General features: G+C 38.0%; 1 protein-coding gene across 1 annotated transcript in view; it reads right to left on the bottom strand.

Moving 5' to 3' along the window:
• MYLK (myosin light chain kinase) overlaps positions 1-16,662 on the bottom strand; it is a 217,669-nt gene that overhangs the window by 77,150 nt on the left and 123,857 nt on the right. The window contains 3 exon segments of the mRNA XM_074910281.1: positions 5,838-6,084; positions 7,291-7,488; positions 8,161-8,298. Coding sequence (XP_074766382.1) covers positions 5,838-6,084; positions 7,291-7,488; positions 8,161-8,298 — 583 coding nt within the window.

Here is a 16,662-nt window from a genome sequence, read left to right as displayed (position 1 = left end):
CCAGTGGGAGAGGTTAAAGCAACAGAGACAGCACCCTCCCAGGAGAGGGATCTAGGGATACTGAATGTGGTCCTGACCATTGTGAAGAATAATAGCATTTCTGCAGGACCCATTTCTGCAATGCATTTTTTCCTCTGCAAATTCTTCACATATGCAAAGAAGCAAATAAGGAAGGCAAAGTAAACCTCTCCTAACTAAGCTATTTTTCACAGAGTTTGGAAAATAAAGGAGGGGGTAAGAAAGCGGGAGAGCATTTTTTTTCTTTCTATTTTTAAAACCTTGGGAAGAACTTACAAATGATGGCAACAGCAATCATTTGTACCTAGATGGAAAAATTATTCACAAGGTAGCTTTTTGATCTTAATTATGATTTCTGACTCAAGTGAATGGTTGAAAACTAGACCACTGGACACAAACCTCAAGTCTGTTTGATTCATCATATCCCTGTTCAAAAGTGTAGCCTTCTCAGGGCAAGTCCTGCTCCCAGTGAAATCAAAGTGAGTTTTGTTACTGATTTTAGGAGCAAGGAGAAAATAATTTTGTCTTCTGAATTCAGCTGCAGAGTCTAAAAAGGTGAAGTTAATAACACTGATCCACCTTGGACATCACAAAATGGAAAAAGAGAAACAAGCCAAGAAAAATTAAGGAGGACTGGATGGTTTAGATGCCAAATTCAATCAAGAATAAACTTTCTAAATATTTTTACATTTATGCAATTTCAGAATCTAAGCAAGGCAAGATACATAGGGGCAATTAACAAAGATAGATCTTTGAAGTACACAAGCACTACTTCAAGTCTTTCACTTCTCTGCTGTTTTGAATCCTGTCTATAACACTATTATTTTGCAACACGGATGTTCTCCATGTTGGCATTTTATCAACAAAACTCTAGACAAAGACAGATCTTAGTGGCTCTTAGTGGCGTTATTGTGGAATAACGATAGACAAGGATAAAACCTATGCTTAGTAGCTATGGAGTAAAAAAGTGTCTGAAAGTGTTGACTTCTGCAGGATTGTTCAGTTGGATGCCCATGTACAGGACTTATCTTTAAAATGTCAAGGAATAATAATACCCCCCCCCCCTACAAAAACAAATAAAACCCCAGCTGCAAAGCCTGAAGCAATTTTAAAAATAGCTCTCTGTCCTATTGTGGGATCAGTTTCCCCTGGAATGGCTTTTATGTTCAAAATATCTTGAAATACTAGTTTCTTGGCAGAATCTACTCAAATATTTTCACTGAACCTGAGATGAGACTTATTGTCTGTGTGTCCCTACAAAGCACTCTCTGGAGGAAGAGGAAAAAAAAAAAAGCACTGCTAATTATAGTGGGGGACACAATGAAAATTCCTACTGGCCTATCAAGTGTGAAACAAGTATTGCAGAGTAAATTACATTTTTTTAAGAATGAACTGAAAGGGTCAAAGAAGTTGAACCCTAGGTATAGCTGGTGCTTCAGTGCAGGTAACTGTAAAGCCTCAGAATGAAGTTTTGCAACTCTTTTGTGAGTTAGTTAAATGGAGAGAAAGTCCAGACTCCATGAAGCTTTGACCCCAAAGAAAGCAACTAATCTACTGGATCACAACTTCAGCTGACATAAAGTAAAGCAGCTCTACTGGCTTCAAAGAGGATGCACTGATTTACCTCACTTGAGGGTTTGGCCAAAATCTGTTAGTACCCGAAAGACCAACCATTTTATTTGCATTTTACATCATTGAGTGGGAGAATGGAATGGGAAGGGGTCACAGTTTTCCTTCCTAAAAATAGACAATGTGTTGATAGCAGAAAACAAGGTTTGCAAACTATTTTACAGAAAGACAGAACTATATTTACTGTTTGGTAACAGAATGTAATCTTACAATTGATTTTTATATAACCTGAATTTCAGAGTAATAGAAGTACCACTGATTTATAAGATGAACGTTTACCTCTGATTTTAATCAGATTATCAAAATCTCTAAATAAGATTAATCAACACTAACCAAACTTTTATGGAAGATGGAATGGGTGGGGGAGAAGAGAAACACATCTGAGAAGACAAAACTTAACAAAGCAGATGATTTGTTTAAGGATCTGCAGGAGGATTTCTGAGATCTCTCATGTTGACTGTGCTGCCTAAAAAGCACAGCCTCTGTCCAGTACTCCCCATTCCTTTGCTTACCTCTTCATTTACAGTCTACACACTGACTGAAAGAACATGGGAAAGTCATACATGGTTAAAAAGATGCCAGTGCTTGCATCACTGGAAGGATGCAAAGGACAGGAGGAGAAAAAATATCTGTGGTTTTCTGAGTCAAAAAAGGATTGTTAATTCCCATTTCAATCATGTTGGTTTCACAGGGACTCTGATTTATTTCTTATCCCTCCACTGCATGGGCTGCCATTTTACAGGCCGTAAAATGTTCAAATTTCAATAGATGAACTGCAGTAGTGGGCAAATCTGTTGTTCTTTTCATATTTATTCAACACCATTCCTTCAGGCCTGGGAAGTAACAGGCTCAATGGAACATTATTAGGACAATTAAAATGAAGAACGTAAGTGTAAAGGAATCAGAGGTCTGGGGGGCTTTAAAACAAGGACCAGGAAAGGCTACAACAACTACCTTCTTAAAAGTTAGATTTAGTCATCTGCTATATAGTAAAAGGCAAAGCAAACACGTATTCTCAATAATGCTGAGGGAAGGAAAGACAGAAAGCCAAGCAGCAAACATTGATGGATCACATGAGGATCGCACTGGGCTACACACCTTTGTCAGCTCTCTCTGATCAAAGGAGAAAGAACCAGGAAGAGGCAAATAGATCTTTCGTTAAATCTAAATTTTTAAGACCGGAGTTTTAATTTGTGAGCAGACAACACAAAAAGAGAACTGTGGAGGTATTAGGACAGAATTTAGAGCTTAAGAATAATGGAGAAGAAAATTGCAAAATAATTAACACTGGTAGGAAACCATGCCCAGACTAAATTAAGGGAGCTGGAGAAGGAATGACTCCCTAAAAGCAGCTATGCAACATGCTTCTAAAATTAACACATGAAAAGAAGCTGCACATTTGAAAAGAAAATGATCACGTTTAAAAATAGCCTACTGTCAACTTCTCTATAAACTCTTTAGTGAATTGACTTGTGGTTTCTTGATTATTCCATATTTTTAATGGACTTTTTAGAAGTTTTTGAAGGAAAGACACTAAACGCAGCTGTCCTCCTCTCAGGTACTGTTAAGACTGTTTCTGAATATATAAACAACTCTCAATCAAGTATTCAAGACAAATGCAGGCAGTTCAAAAGCTATTTACACAAGACTATTTGCTGCTGAACATTATTTTAGCTCTACTGCAAACTTGAAGTCATACAGCTGACATTCGGCTCCTTGGATATTCCCGAAGCAGTTACATCTCTGTTATTCATAGTATATAAGCAATTGCCTAAAAGCATAAGGCTTTCTGTTCCCCAAACAGTAACTGAAATTTTACCAATGACAGCAGGGTAAAAAGAGGTATCTGCATTCCCCTTGCTCTAACTGCATCTTGGCTTTACTCCCTATGGATTAGAAAAGGCCATCATGAATGCACTGATCTTTGTGGGATCCCCAGCAATTTCTCCAGTAAAAGGATTAGGGGATAACTGAAATGAGCATGTAATCTGCTGTGTTGTTTTCTAGCTACAACTTTACTTCTCCTCACCCCTCAAAAAATTGTTCTTCTCTGCTAATTTTCTGAAATAATTTAATTTTTGTTATGTTTCTGTTATGTTCTAGAGTCATGATATTGTCCGTCTTCCACTTTGACAAATGTCTTAAGTGACAAATTTGGCCTGGGTGATCACCAACTACACCTGATCACTAAGGTCAATTTACTCAAGTCAGCCACAACAAAGTCTTCCACAAAGCCCTCTTGGCTCTTTTTGTTCTTCCTGTTCTCTTTCCTTCTATCACCCCTGAAGTTTTGCTTAAATATCTCATTCTCTTTCAGTTCAAGAGAATCCACCAGCCTATCATAAGAGAAGATGCCCACATCCAGGGCACACAAACCAAAGCGTGGAAATGTACCAGCAGAAGGTAGCAAATCTCAGAGTTTGGCCTGCTCTCTCATGTAGAGGTTAGTGACCTTCATGAAACTGAACTGGTGTTTCTAATCCTGCCAGATGTACTGAGTGTTAGAAATGCCACTGATCCCCAAAGAGACTTTTCTTAGATACAAGGATGTATGCATACATGACCTGCACAAATCAGCATTATGAATGCCCTAGATGACCTTAGCTGATTGTGAACAAGCCAATTGTTCTGCAGTGAGTCAGTTCACAGTTTACTGCAGAGTAAAAAGGGTCTAAATCTACTGAAGAGCTAATTTGCAAAAAGGTCATGGCACATATGGCTCTACCGACACAAATGTTAGTAATAAGACTTGAAAATAAAGGTAGAAAAACCTCATTATAGGAAATCTTCATATATAACAGCTATAATTTTCCAAAGCACCCTTTTCTGGTGAAAAGCAAGTGCCTCATCTGACTTTAAATATTAAAATATACTTAGGCTAGTTTGTGGCTGCATGTGAGAGTCTATGGAAGCATACCTTAGAGCGAGGCATCTACAAAGTGATATGTCTGTCATTCGGGCAACACTAGTTGGAAAATAAACTATAAAAAAATTAAATTCATTGTTTAGAGACTAAATGAATTAAATTTATTAAGGAATGCCCTCCTCCTTGGGTTAGGAAGACATGAGTAATTTATTCACAAGCAGGTACAGGACAATTCAGTTTTAAAATTTTGTACTAGACTGAAGTATACGAAACAAGATTAACTTGTTTATAGCATGAAAAAAGACAAAACCCACCATAAACCAGGCAAGCAGTGCAGAACTGCAATGCTAACACTTTGTAATACTGGATAGTATCTGTCTAAAATGCCTACTGGACTAGTCTGTTTGGACTAAAATGCTATTATGTGGAGCAGAGCAGATAATTTTCTTCCAGTGTAATGGATTCAAATGACCATGATGGTTAAATAAATTTTAATAAAGAATGTCACAAATATTAGCCAAGTAAGGCCATACACCTATGCACAGTAAATAGCAGAGAATGATAACATCGTCTTAAAGTTGTGCACTAAGTTTTCTATAACCACATAGGGGATATATAATTACACCCAATCTTTGCCATTGGAGGTGAAAAATGCTGTGGCATTTTCTACAAGGTAAAGAACCAAAAAATCTAATTCTTCACTGAAAGGACATTTATTTTATCAGAAAACAATATAAATTCAAAACAGCTCTTCCAAATTTTGTAGGAATGACAGTAAGTTCAAAGCATCAGGGTGCCTCATTTCAAAGATACCTCAGAAAAAGGAGACTAAAACTTCCATATAAAATTCAGACATTTCAAACATGGCCAGGAAACACTTTCTTCCCTTAAAGGTATGGGTCATAATCTTGTGGAATGACCCTTCCTGGCCAGGTTGTTCCCATGGAAAGCAGCCATCCTTACAAATATCCAGAGATGACAAACATGATAACCAATAGCTCCAAAATCAAGACACTGCCTGTGGTTTCCCTTGCTAGAAACCCAAATTGTTGCCCATACTGCCGCCACAAAGCTTTGTGTTTCAGGATCCCAAAAGGAAACTCTATTAGGCTTTGTCCTTCTTTCTGACTCTTCTTGTATTTCCTCTTTCCTCTTTGAGTTTTACTAGTTCTTTTCATCCCTCAGAAATATTTTGTTCCTTTAATACCCTACAGTTTTGTGTGATCAGGAGGGAACTCTTGTCTTTTTCAGGTGGGAATTTCAACTTGAGGGTAAATATAACTAATCGGTACAAGGGAACAAGCTCTTTTCATGGCAAACATACCTGAGCTGAATTTCATATTGCCCTGCATGACGAGATTGCACATTCCTCAAGATTAGTGTGAAGATGTCTTCATTTTGCAGGATTTCACATGCTGTTCCTGGCATTATTTCTTGCCCATCTTTAAACCAGTGAACGGTGGGGAAAGGATCGCCAGCAATGGCACAGGATATAAGGACATTTTGCCCAGGAGCTGCCGTCACTGATCTTGGTTTGCTAATGAACCAGGGCTGAATACCATCCTGAGGTTCTGTAGTATACAAACACAGTTTACAAATCGGGAGAAAATGTCAAGCTTGAATATAACTAATAAGCTAACTAATCTCAGGAAAAGCAAATCACAGACAAGCAAAGTTATTTTGAAGATGCAGGGTATAAATTTTTAATCTGAAAATAAGTCAGGTTTTAATTTTGAAATTAACTTGTGTTGGTACTAAAATTAAACATTTACTTGTCACTTTACTGGCTCAATCCAAGCCTTTATTTAGAGCAAAACAAAGGGACTTTAAAGCTGCCCTAAAAGGAATCTTGAAGATTTGTCCTTAGAGAATATGGGTAGGAATAGCTTTAAGGGCAAGTGACAGTACTGTGACTGCTGTGCAGTTGAGAACTCATGTAATAAATCACCATTAACAACTGCATAAAATTGCAATTAATGTAGAAAACTGACCCTGAGGCTAGATCTCAGGGGAGCTTAGAGAACACAGAAAGATCTGAATTCAGAGCAGATAGTGACAACAGACAGCAGACCCACCCCTGGAGGCACAGCTCTCTGAAATCATGGAGTCAAGATCCTTTACATTAAAAATAATAAAAGTCTCCCGTTGATTTCCAGTAATTCTCAGTAATGACTATGGGAAAATGTTGGTATACAGTAAGATTAGATTAAGTCCCCTGTCATGAAGGTAGCGAATGCCCAATCACAGGAAGTTTGTAGGTACTTTGGTGTTTACTGTGGGATTTATATCATATGTGGAGATTCAAAGCCAAATTTTTTGCAGCTACTTCTCAAATTGCAGAAATCATGTGTTCCTCACCTGCTACCACTACAATGCTAATATTAAAGCCAGGATACCTGGCTCCTAGACAGATTTTCCAAATACTCAGGGCTTTAATTAGAAAGAAAAACATCATTAAATGGTTTACATTAAATCCATATCTAAGTAAGCCTTATAGTTATAATATGAAGCTGTATTTAGCAGAAGTTTTGCACTGCCCCTAGGAATAGGACTCAGGAATGCATTTTTTAAATAGTAACATAATGTTCCAGAGTGAAAAAATTTTTTTAAAGTTGCTTCTGCTCAATATCCTTTTTAATTCAGACGCAGAGACTGAGAACTCCTAGCATCCTTCACAACAGACGTTATAAACACTCATGTACTTTAAATAGACACTCCTCCAGCACATTAAGATTATTTTCTTTTAGCATTTCCTAAGGTGGAGAACAACTTCATACCTTGTACTGTCAATGTAGCCTGAGTTTGAGTTTCTCCTAATTCATTCCAGGCTTCACAGGTATATTTGCCTGTGTCTTCAGGAAATACTTCCTGGATGTACAGACTGTACTCATTCCCTTTCTTCTCAAAGTGGAAATCTTCTGTCTCCTGGATTTCTTTCCCATTGTGCAGCCAGATAATTTCAGGAGGTGGGTTTGCTGAAAAATAGGAAACAACAAAAATCAGAGACACACACTAAAACCCACCACGTACTGATTAAGAAAATGAACAAGGTTGGTTGTTTTCTGCCACCTGGTTCTGCAATTTCATCTTCAAAACATTCAGGAATTTCATTAACTCTGTTGATGCTGTGTAATGGGGAACAGTTCTAAGTCTAACATTACAATTAAAATACAAATGAATAAGGGAAGCATGTATACAATAGAGGGGGAGAATCAGCGCTAGATCCCAGAAAGTGGTTATCAAGGATTTCTATTACCAAAGTTCATACCAGCACTGCTCTTTTCTGCCACACTAATCTTACTCCATCTGACAGGAATTCAGTATTGTTTGGTTCACAGCAGAAGCCATTACAAGTCCACTAAGACTTAGTTTTAGTATGACAGCAGGACCCAGTAACAATCTTCTTCTTGTTGTTCGTCTTATTATTATTCCAATACATGTACAGGACAATACATTAACACTGGACAATGTTCATCCACCATGAAGATCAGATTAGACAAGCCTAGCTTTTACTTTTAAAAAATTGGTTCCTAGAAATATTATTTCCAAAAGTGAAGATGTGCTAAAAGAAAAGGACAGTGGAAAAAAACACGTACTTTGTAGCAGGACTTAACATTTTAAAATAATGCTGTTCTATAGCTACGTACCTGATACCTCCACAGTCATTATCACCTGACTTCCATCCATTACTTTGAGGTCAGTCAGGCCTTTAAGGAAGATGGGTGCAAAAGTCTTGTTTAACTTGGCAGCCTGTGCACTTTCTGCCTTCTTGCTGCTCTTCTTTTCTGTGAAGTCGAGAAGAGAACATAAGGGATCTCTTACTGGAAGTTTCATAACAAATTTTAACGGACGTTAGGTTCAAACTGATTTTGAGTCAGTGGTCTTGTTTCAGCTATCAGAAGGCAAAAAACCACCGAAACCACCCAGTACAGCCATTTTGCCTTGCAAATAGTGTAAGCAGAAAGCAAGAAATGGGAATGGAACTGTCCTTCCTCCAGGGATCCTCTTAAATAATTGTTAACAGATATCACAGAGTATCACACAGAAATTCACACTCATTTTCCCCAAGTGCACATGCTCAGATGCAAAAAAAAACCCCAATACCTTGTAACCAACAATTCAATGCTTCAATCACTGCTAAATTCACATAAAAATCTTAAGATATGTTACAAGTCACCACTCGTGATTGATGTGTTAAAAATGTAAAGTCACAGGAATATAGAATTCATCAATTTGTATGAAACTACAAACCATTGTTAGATGGTCAATATCAAATGGTTTTGAGTTCACAATACTCCTCTCCTGGCCAACGGACTGACGATGGGAAAGATTGAAACCTGAAGTCAACATGTATCACAGAACAAACTTGGATTAGGGTTTGCTGGTTTTTGGGGGTTTATTTTGAGGCTGTAAAATCAAATTATGAGTGCTTGAGTTAAATTAATCACTCTTAAAAATAAAATCTATCTGTGATAGATATGTAATTTCCAGTATCCACAGTGATTTCCTCTGTCTTGGATTCAGAGGATATGAACCAAGATCATTTAACTGTGACCTATAGGGTATACTAGACCAGGAGGGACCTGAGCAAAGACACTTCTGAAGCCAAAGTAGTGATTATGACCAAATGTAAGAAGTCATAAATATTTATCGGTCACTTGGATACACTTTTTGTTTTATTTAGCTTGAGTTCAGATCTCTTACGTCTTGCCTTTAAAATGCCAACCCTATTTTCTGTCCATACATGAAAATAGCTTCATTTTGCTTATTCCTACCTTCAAAATTTTCAAAGGTGTATCAAGATCATCCAAAATAGTATTACAGCAACATAAAGTGCCAGGCTGGAAAAAACCTACCATTCATAAAAGGATGGTGATCAGAAAAACTGAAAGCACCTCACTGAGTAAGTCCACTGAACCTCCTGGAAGCAAAAAAGTTAAGCTTGTCCCAGGGTTATTTGAGCTCAATGTAAATTTGGAAGCAGCCTAGAGAGGAAGTTTTTCCTCTTCTCTAGCAAAGCTTTTTCTAGCCAAAATTTTGTCTCACTGGCTTATGTTGTAGGTCTTTTCTTGGCACTGAGCAGTGAGACATTGATGCATGTGAGAATGGAAATATGGGACCTGACTGAGACCCACTCAGCTCGGTATTATGGACTCACTACTCTGAAATGCCTGATTCACCATCAGGCCACATTGATCAGTCTTAGGGCCTCCTATAGCACCTTCTTTTAAGTGACTAATGCTGTATAGAAAATAGCCATGAAGTTGGGTCAAACACATGTACAGTAATAAACTGCCGTGGTTCACCATCTTCTTCTGTTTTGTACTGTTTAGTCAGGGAAACAGCTTCAAACACCTGCTGCACTAAGCAAGATCAGTACATGCTCCTTCACTATTCTAATGCCTTGCAGAAAATCCCTTTGTCCCTCAAACTGTAATAGACCTGAAAGACAAAGCATAAATCCATGTAATGGGAAAAAGGAGGAAAAGAAGAAGAAAGGAGGAAAAGGAAAAAACAAGAAAGTAACAAGACAAGAAAGAGGCACAAAAAAACAAAAAAAGGACACTCAAATGATAATGTTCATGTTGTCCCTTTTGTTGATATAATTCATAACATTGCAAATTGAGAAGGTAGATATGCAAGAAAAGGAGGGCGGGGAAAGAAAAAAAGCAGATGTGTTGTTCTAGGCCAACAGAGAAACAGATTTGAGGCATGATCAGAGAAGTTCAAGGCCTCAGAGATGGACAGATAACAAAAAAGAGCTGAAACAGTTCTCACAAGAGAGTTAACAGTGACGAGGAAACGAATTTGCTAGTAGAGGCTCTTAACAGCAATTCTCCCAGAACAGACCGAGCTGCCTCCAACAGAGCCCTGGTACAAACAGCATTAAGCAGCACTCCACATCCCTCGCAACTGGCTCTTTGCTTTATTAGACTGACAGTGTCTGTTCTGTGTAGTCTAAATAAATGAATTTCTGTAATCAAGGAAAACAATACAGTATAACAGCCTCAGCTTATTAAAAAGAAATGTGTGAGCAACTACAGAAGGAAAAGAGCAGAATCATTTCCCAAAAGGAATTTTTCAGCAATGCCAACTCATCCAAAATATGTGCTGCAGAAATGGAAGTTTCATGTACTGGAATAAAACCACCTTCTTGCACAGAACTGCATAAACATTAAGAGGAAGCAAGCAAATAATTCACAGTAATTGCATGTATAAATTACGAACCCAACAAGATTACATAGAAGTTAGATGCCAGTTTCTGAAGTTCTCAGGCAGATGTATCCTATGCTGGTGAGGAGACCTACTGATGTGAGTGACATTAAGAAGATTTACTGGAGGTGCAGGCCTCTATCCCTAAAAGAGTGACCTGCAGGAATAAAGGATGAAGAACAACTTGGCATTGTTACTGATCAGTGCTTGCTATTTGTAAGTGAAGCTGGCAAATTGAAATTAAGGGGGTCAGAACCTGCCTCACCATCACACAAATCTTAAAAATAGCATTTACACTAAATTTAAGCAGCGTATAGGTTTATGCTGATCTCTTGTATGAAGACCAGTTCTGTGCTTAAACAGAAAACTATGACTCTAAGTATCAAAAACTAGAAGTCTATGGTATATGAGTAGTAATAAACTTGCAAGGGTACACCTTCAACAGTGAAAGAAGATACACTAGAGAGATGAAAGAATTATTAGGGCAAATTGAACGTAATAATGCAGAGGCACATTAAGATGGATTATTAAGCCTGCAATCTTCAAAACTTGAGGATTATTCCAGGGACAGAAACAAAGGCAACTTCACATATCATAACCTTTCTGAAGATATTCCTCCTATCCTTGCAAACCTCTTGTATATCAATGCACATACACTCTGATTTAGTCCCTGAAGTATCACCTGATTTCTCAATACCTGTTACAAAGCAGGATTAAAAACCTCTCCCTTTCTATTGCTGATGCTCTTTGGAGCACGGGGGCAGTGAAGGTATTTCTTCACCAACAGATACAAAATCTGTTGTATCTAAGAGCTCAAAAATTGGAAGCTAGCTTGGCTAAGGCAACCAGTATTCCTTTTCAAACGCGTGACATCCAGGATCCAGTAAATATATGGCTAAAAAGACTGACTCCATAGCAACTTGAACAGGCTTTCTTCAAAACACAAGCATTCTCCCCTACTTTTAAAGTATTTTTTTTAAATGGGGATCTCTAATCTTACACTACTGTTGTTCAGTAGTATATATTGTACCAACAATTTAAGCAGAATATCACAAAAATATTATTATGTTTCTTGACTTGGCAGCAACAATTAGAAAGAATTAAGTTCTAATCCATAAACACTTTGTTCATTAAGAAACCATAGGGGGTCATGTCATGTAACATTTCTTCCTTTACTTAAAATTTGATATTGCAGATTTCTAGACTTAGAAAAAAATTTAACTGACCTACTGACAAACTTTAGTTTCTTGCAGATGTTTTACACGAGACAACATAGCCAGTTTTAGATACGTTATTTAGTTTTATTTGGTCTTAGTCTAAAATCATTGCATTTTCTCAGAAGGCACTGATACAATCATGTAGAGGCCAAATTATAAAGACTGAATGTTAACTATTTTCAAATTCTTCTGAAGCTTGTAAACGCTTTTAGTTGTTTATTACATAGCACCATGCACCAACTCAGTGCTCCTCTGATGAAGGCTTTAACATTTCACAATTTTACCACGAGATAGCAGTGCAAGGCTTTAACATTTCACAATTTTACCATAAGATTGCAGCGCTGTACATTTTCACAGTTTATTTTAATATATGTAAGGGTTTCTTCAGTTTTAGCCTTTACAGCTCTTGTTTGGAAAAACAGCAGTCAGTTTTATTTTGGAAGGTACTTGGGAAAAGAAGGGATGCAGCTCATTCAAGATTGAGCAAATACCTCCTGTTGCCATTTATGGTGAAAAGATACTGTGTGATTCTACTTCCTTTTGAAAACATCTGGCTAATGATTTTGCCAGGAAAGTAGTACAAGGAAAACTATACGCAAAAAACCAGGCACTGTTTGCAAAAGGGTAGCTTCACAAAGTGTAACAACCATAGAACTCACATTCCCTGGCCACAGCTAGGTGATAGCTAGTCTTATACATCAGGAACAAAATCTGTGACTTGCACCAGGAAAATGGAGGGCAAGGAGATAAGAAAAACAGGACACAGATAACCAAGCTGCACACAACACAAGGCCAATCTTAGGGGTTGCTTTCCCTCATTCCTCCAAAGCCTTTTTCAACACATGAACTCTGCTATGATTCAAAGTACTTGGGCTCTTCAGTGACAGCTGGCTTCAGAGCCCAAAGCAGGGGGAAGGAAGAGAAAGAACAAAGTACAGGTACAGCTCCCAGCTCAGATACTGCAAGTCACCATGCTCTGGCTGAAAAAACTTCTTTTGTAACACCGCAGGGTATCTTTGCTGCCAAAACTACAGACAACAAGAATATGGCACATCTGGCACCAGAAAGGAAATCTGAAACCTAAGGAAAATTTTGTCTGACATTAGCATAAGAGGATGACTTTGTTATATATCTATGAATCCTCAAGCTTAATGAACTGGTTGTGAAAAAGAGGATCTCTTCCTATTATGTTAATACGCTCTAATCACCCATAGCCATTTAACATCTCCCTCACCACTCTTCTTACTGCTTTCAAGTAGGAGCAGGTTACCCTCTGCTAATGGAAAGAAGGAATTTAAGAGTTAACACATAGCAGTACTGCCATATGACTAAAAAAATTCTACCCCAGGCAGTTATCTCCCTCACTTTTCTTTCCACAACCAACTTCTGCTGCTGCTGTGAGCTCCCCCCAGGTGGATCGTGTCAAAGCAATTCATGAGGAATATCAGAAAGCAGTACATGGGGTGGGCTTCATAAAACACAGCTACATTTCAGTAACTTGTTTTCAGACTGCAACTAGCTTATTTTACAGTAGTTTATAAAAGCTGCCAAAATTTTTTAACCACACTTAGTTTCACGCAGGTCAAATCATGAAAGATAATACAGAAGATGCTATAATTTTCTCAAAGGCAGCCTACAGAGCACTGAATTCTCAAAGGCTCTTAAAAATTATGAGATAAGTTTAATGATTTTTGCATGGAGCTGTGCTCTGGCATAATACATAAGCTCAGATGGGTCATTCTCTGGTGAGCAGTGGTCTCTCTCTGTTATTTCAACAGGCTTTTGATAAGGCATTACACAGGGTGATAAGTTTAAAAGTCCACCACAAGGATCCCACTTATATGGTCCTTATGCTTTTTGCCTTTCCTCAGGCTTTAATATGCATGAATGTTGGGAAACAGCAAGTAATAAGATGCACAGCTCGGTCGGAAACATAGCCTGGGAGACCAGAAATAGTAAGCAAACCACTTAAAGGGTACCTTATATACCCACATGTTTTCTACAAAGCAAAAGTAATATAGGCTTTTCCCACAGCATTGCCTTACCCCTAAGGGTTCATTTCTTTATTAGAAAGACACTCTAATAGGCATCCAAATCTATGCTTTAAAAAAGGTGCTTAGTGCATTAAATCCACAGAGATTAAGAAGAATTTAAAGTCTTCCAGTTTCTGTACAGATTCTCAGCATATTTGGACGGCAATGGGAAAGAGATATATTGCCTCTGATACACAACTATTTCTATGAATCTCTTACTTTGTTTTCCTGTGTTTGTGTAATCAATAGTAAGTTTATCTACAGTGACCATATCAAACATCCCTTTATCTATTAACCTGCATTAATAGAAATTCAAGGTGATGAAAAATGCTTTCTTATTATTTGACTTTTCTCAATCCAGGATTTAAATAGTCCTTACCTCCACATATCTTCAAACCTCCACTTATCTTCCAACTGGAAATTATCACAAGAGGAGCCCTAATGTTAGTTGTGGGTCTAAGCCAAAATACACTTGAATTTTTTAAAACCTAGACCTGGATCAGAACTTGCTGCTTGAACACATCTGTAAACTTCTTTATATTGATAAGCAAGGGTCAGTTATTGTGTTGAAGGTGTATATGTAAAAGAAAAAATTGAAAATTCATGCTGCACTGAACAATTACTATAAATCAATTGTAGAATACACATGTACTAGTTTAACTGCAAGTATGCAAACATCTACACACTTGTAGAGAAGGAAAAAAAGAATCAATAACTACACTGTGGCATTTCCATTTCCAGATTTGTTGTTGAAACAGGAGTGAAGAAAATCTAGGTCAGGATACAAACTTGAAGGTTTCCAAAGACTGGACTTGGGTTTTACCCAGTCTGTAGTCAAAATACTTAACATTTTATAGATGTCATCTGTTCTAGTAAATTTTCTTGTTCATTTGCCTACCCAGATGTACTGAAGACATTTTAACGTGAGTTGCAGAATGCTGACATCTCCTGTTGAAGTATCAGGACTTCAGCATGCTCAACACTGCACAGAATCACACAATAACTGAGTTTGGGAGGGACCTGTAGAGACTGTCTAGTCCAGTTCTCAGCTAAAGTAGGGTCAGCACTGCACATACACACCTTCAATGCCATAACTCAGCTGCACAAGATCAGGCTTACAACCGGTTATACGTCAAGGACATGTAAAGAATAGAGAGTTTGCTGCCTTACGTTCAGAACACTGCAAACAACTTGCAGTGTTTAGTCTTATAGGAGATTTAATTATACTCAGAGAATCTGTTTGCCAGAATCATGTGGTTAACTGCCAAATAATGCCTAGTCTGAGCCGTGCAAAAGGACTGCCTCAGCAACATTTACCATTTATGGTGTTTAAATATCATTTTGGCTCAGAGGCTAATAAGTCAACTGAGCTGGGGAGAATGCTTAACTTAAAAAGCTCGCTGTGTGAGCAAGCTCAGAGAGAGAAGCAGCAGATTCCACTAAAATCTCTCAAAGCAAGACTCAGGTTCATGCACAGATCTTGAAAAGAGTTTCACCTCTCCAAATAATTTCAATGTAAATAAATCCATCTGTTACCAAATCTCACATTAATAACGCTATCAACTCAAAAAATAACAGATTTTATAAGGCAGAAAATTGGTATTAGGACACTCATCTGTCTATCTTTCTATAATATATTTTTATGTCTCAGGTCTGAAGTGATACGGTCAAAAAATTTTTGGCAAGTTTTCCAAGAATTTCAAACTTGATTTACACTGGCATAAAAAAATATGAGACCTCTGTGTTCTTGAGACGTGTAGGGACATTTCTGCTTTATTAAAGATCTCAGGTTACTATGCCATCCTGCAAACTTAGGTCATGAGAACTAGATGTTTAATGACCTAGCAGTATTCTTTACACATCTACCTTCCATCATTTATTTCTGCAGTTATAATCTGGTTTTGTAAATGGAAGGCGAGATTTAAATATCCTTGGGAGATGCTTTCACTGAAGAGCTGGGCCAAGTTATATTCTGCATGTTGCGCCTTGCATTACACGGAAAAACTGTTAACCCAAGACTGACAATGCCCTAAGCCTATACTAGTCAGGGTAGTTAAGGATATACAAAGAAGGCTGAGTTCCACTTTTTCCAGTCTGGCAATCTATTTATTTTACTGCAGGCTACTCTTCCAGCCCTATCCCGCAGCTCCATGTATGCTCCTTCTTTCTCAATCTTTCCCTCTTTATGGGATATCACCAGGTCATCATCATTTTGTTTTGTCTATTCAGTTTGTTCTGCAACCCACAGAATTTGAAAGAGATGCTACCCCAGAAATTCCACTATCAAAAGGCTGACTACACCAGTAAGAATCACGATTTGGGAGCAGTCAAAATACAATAGACTAGACTATTTCAGTTGGAAGGGACGTCATCTAGGCCAGCCATCTGACCCCTTCAGGGCTAACCAAATGTTAAAGCATGATGTTAAGGGCGTTGTCCAAATGCCTCTTAAACACTGGGGCATCGACCACCTCTCCAGGAAGCCTCTTCCAGTGTCTGACCACTCTCTCAGTAAAGAAATGCTTCCTCTAATGTCCCGTCTAAACCTTCTCGGTGCTGCTTTGAACCATTCCCACTCGTCCTATCACTGGATCCCAGGGAGAAGAGATCAACACCTCCCTCTCTACATCCCCTCCTCAGGAAAAATCTCAATTTAGAGTTCAGGGGACAGAGATACAGAGCAGCA

This window comes from Athene noctua, chromosome 7, assembly GCF_965140245.1.
Source record: "Athene noctua chromosome 7, bAthNoc1.hap1.1, whole genome shotgun sequence".
Taxonomy (NCBI): Eukaryota; Metazoa; Chordata; class Aves; order Strigiformes; family Strigidae; genus Athene; species Athene noctua.
Note: the sequence above shows the minus strand (reverse complement) of the source record. Positions and strands in the feature narration are given on the sequence as shown.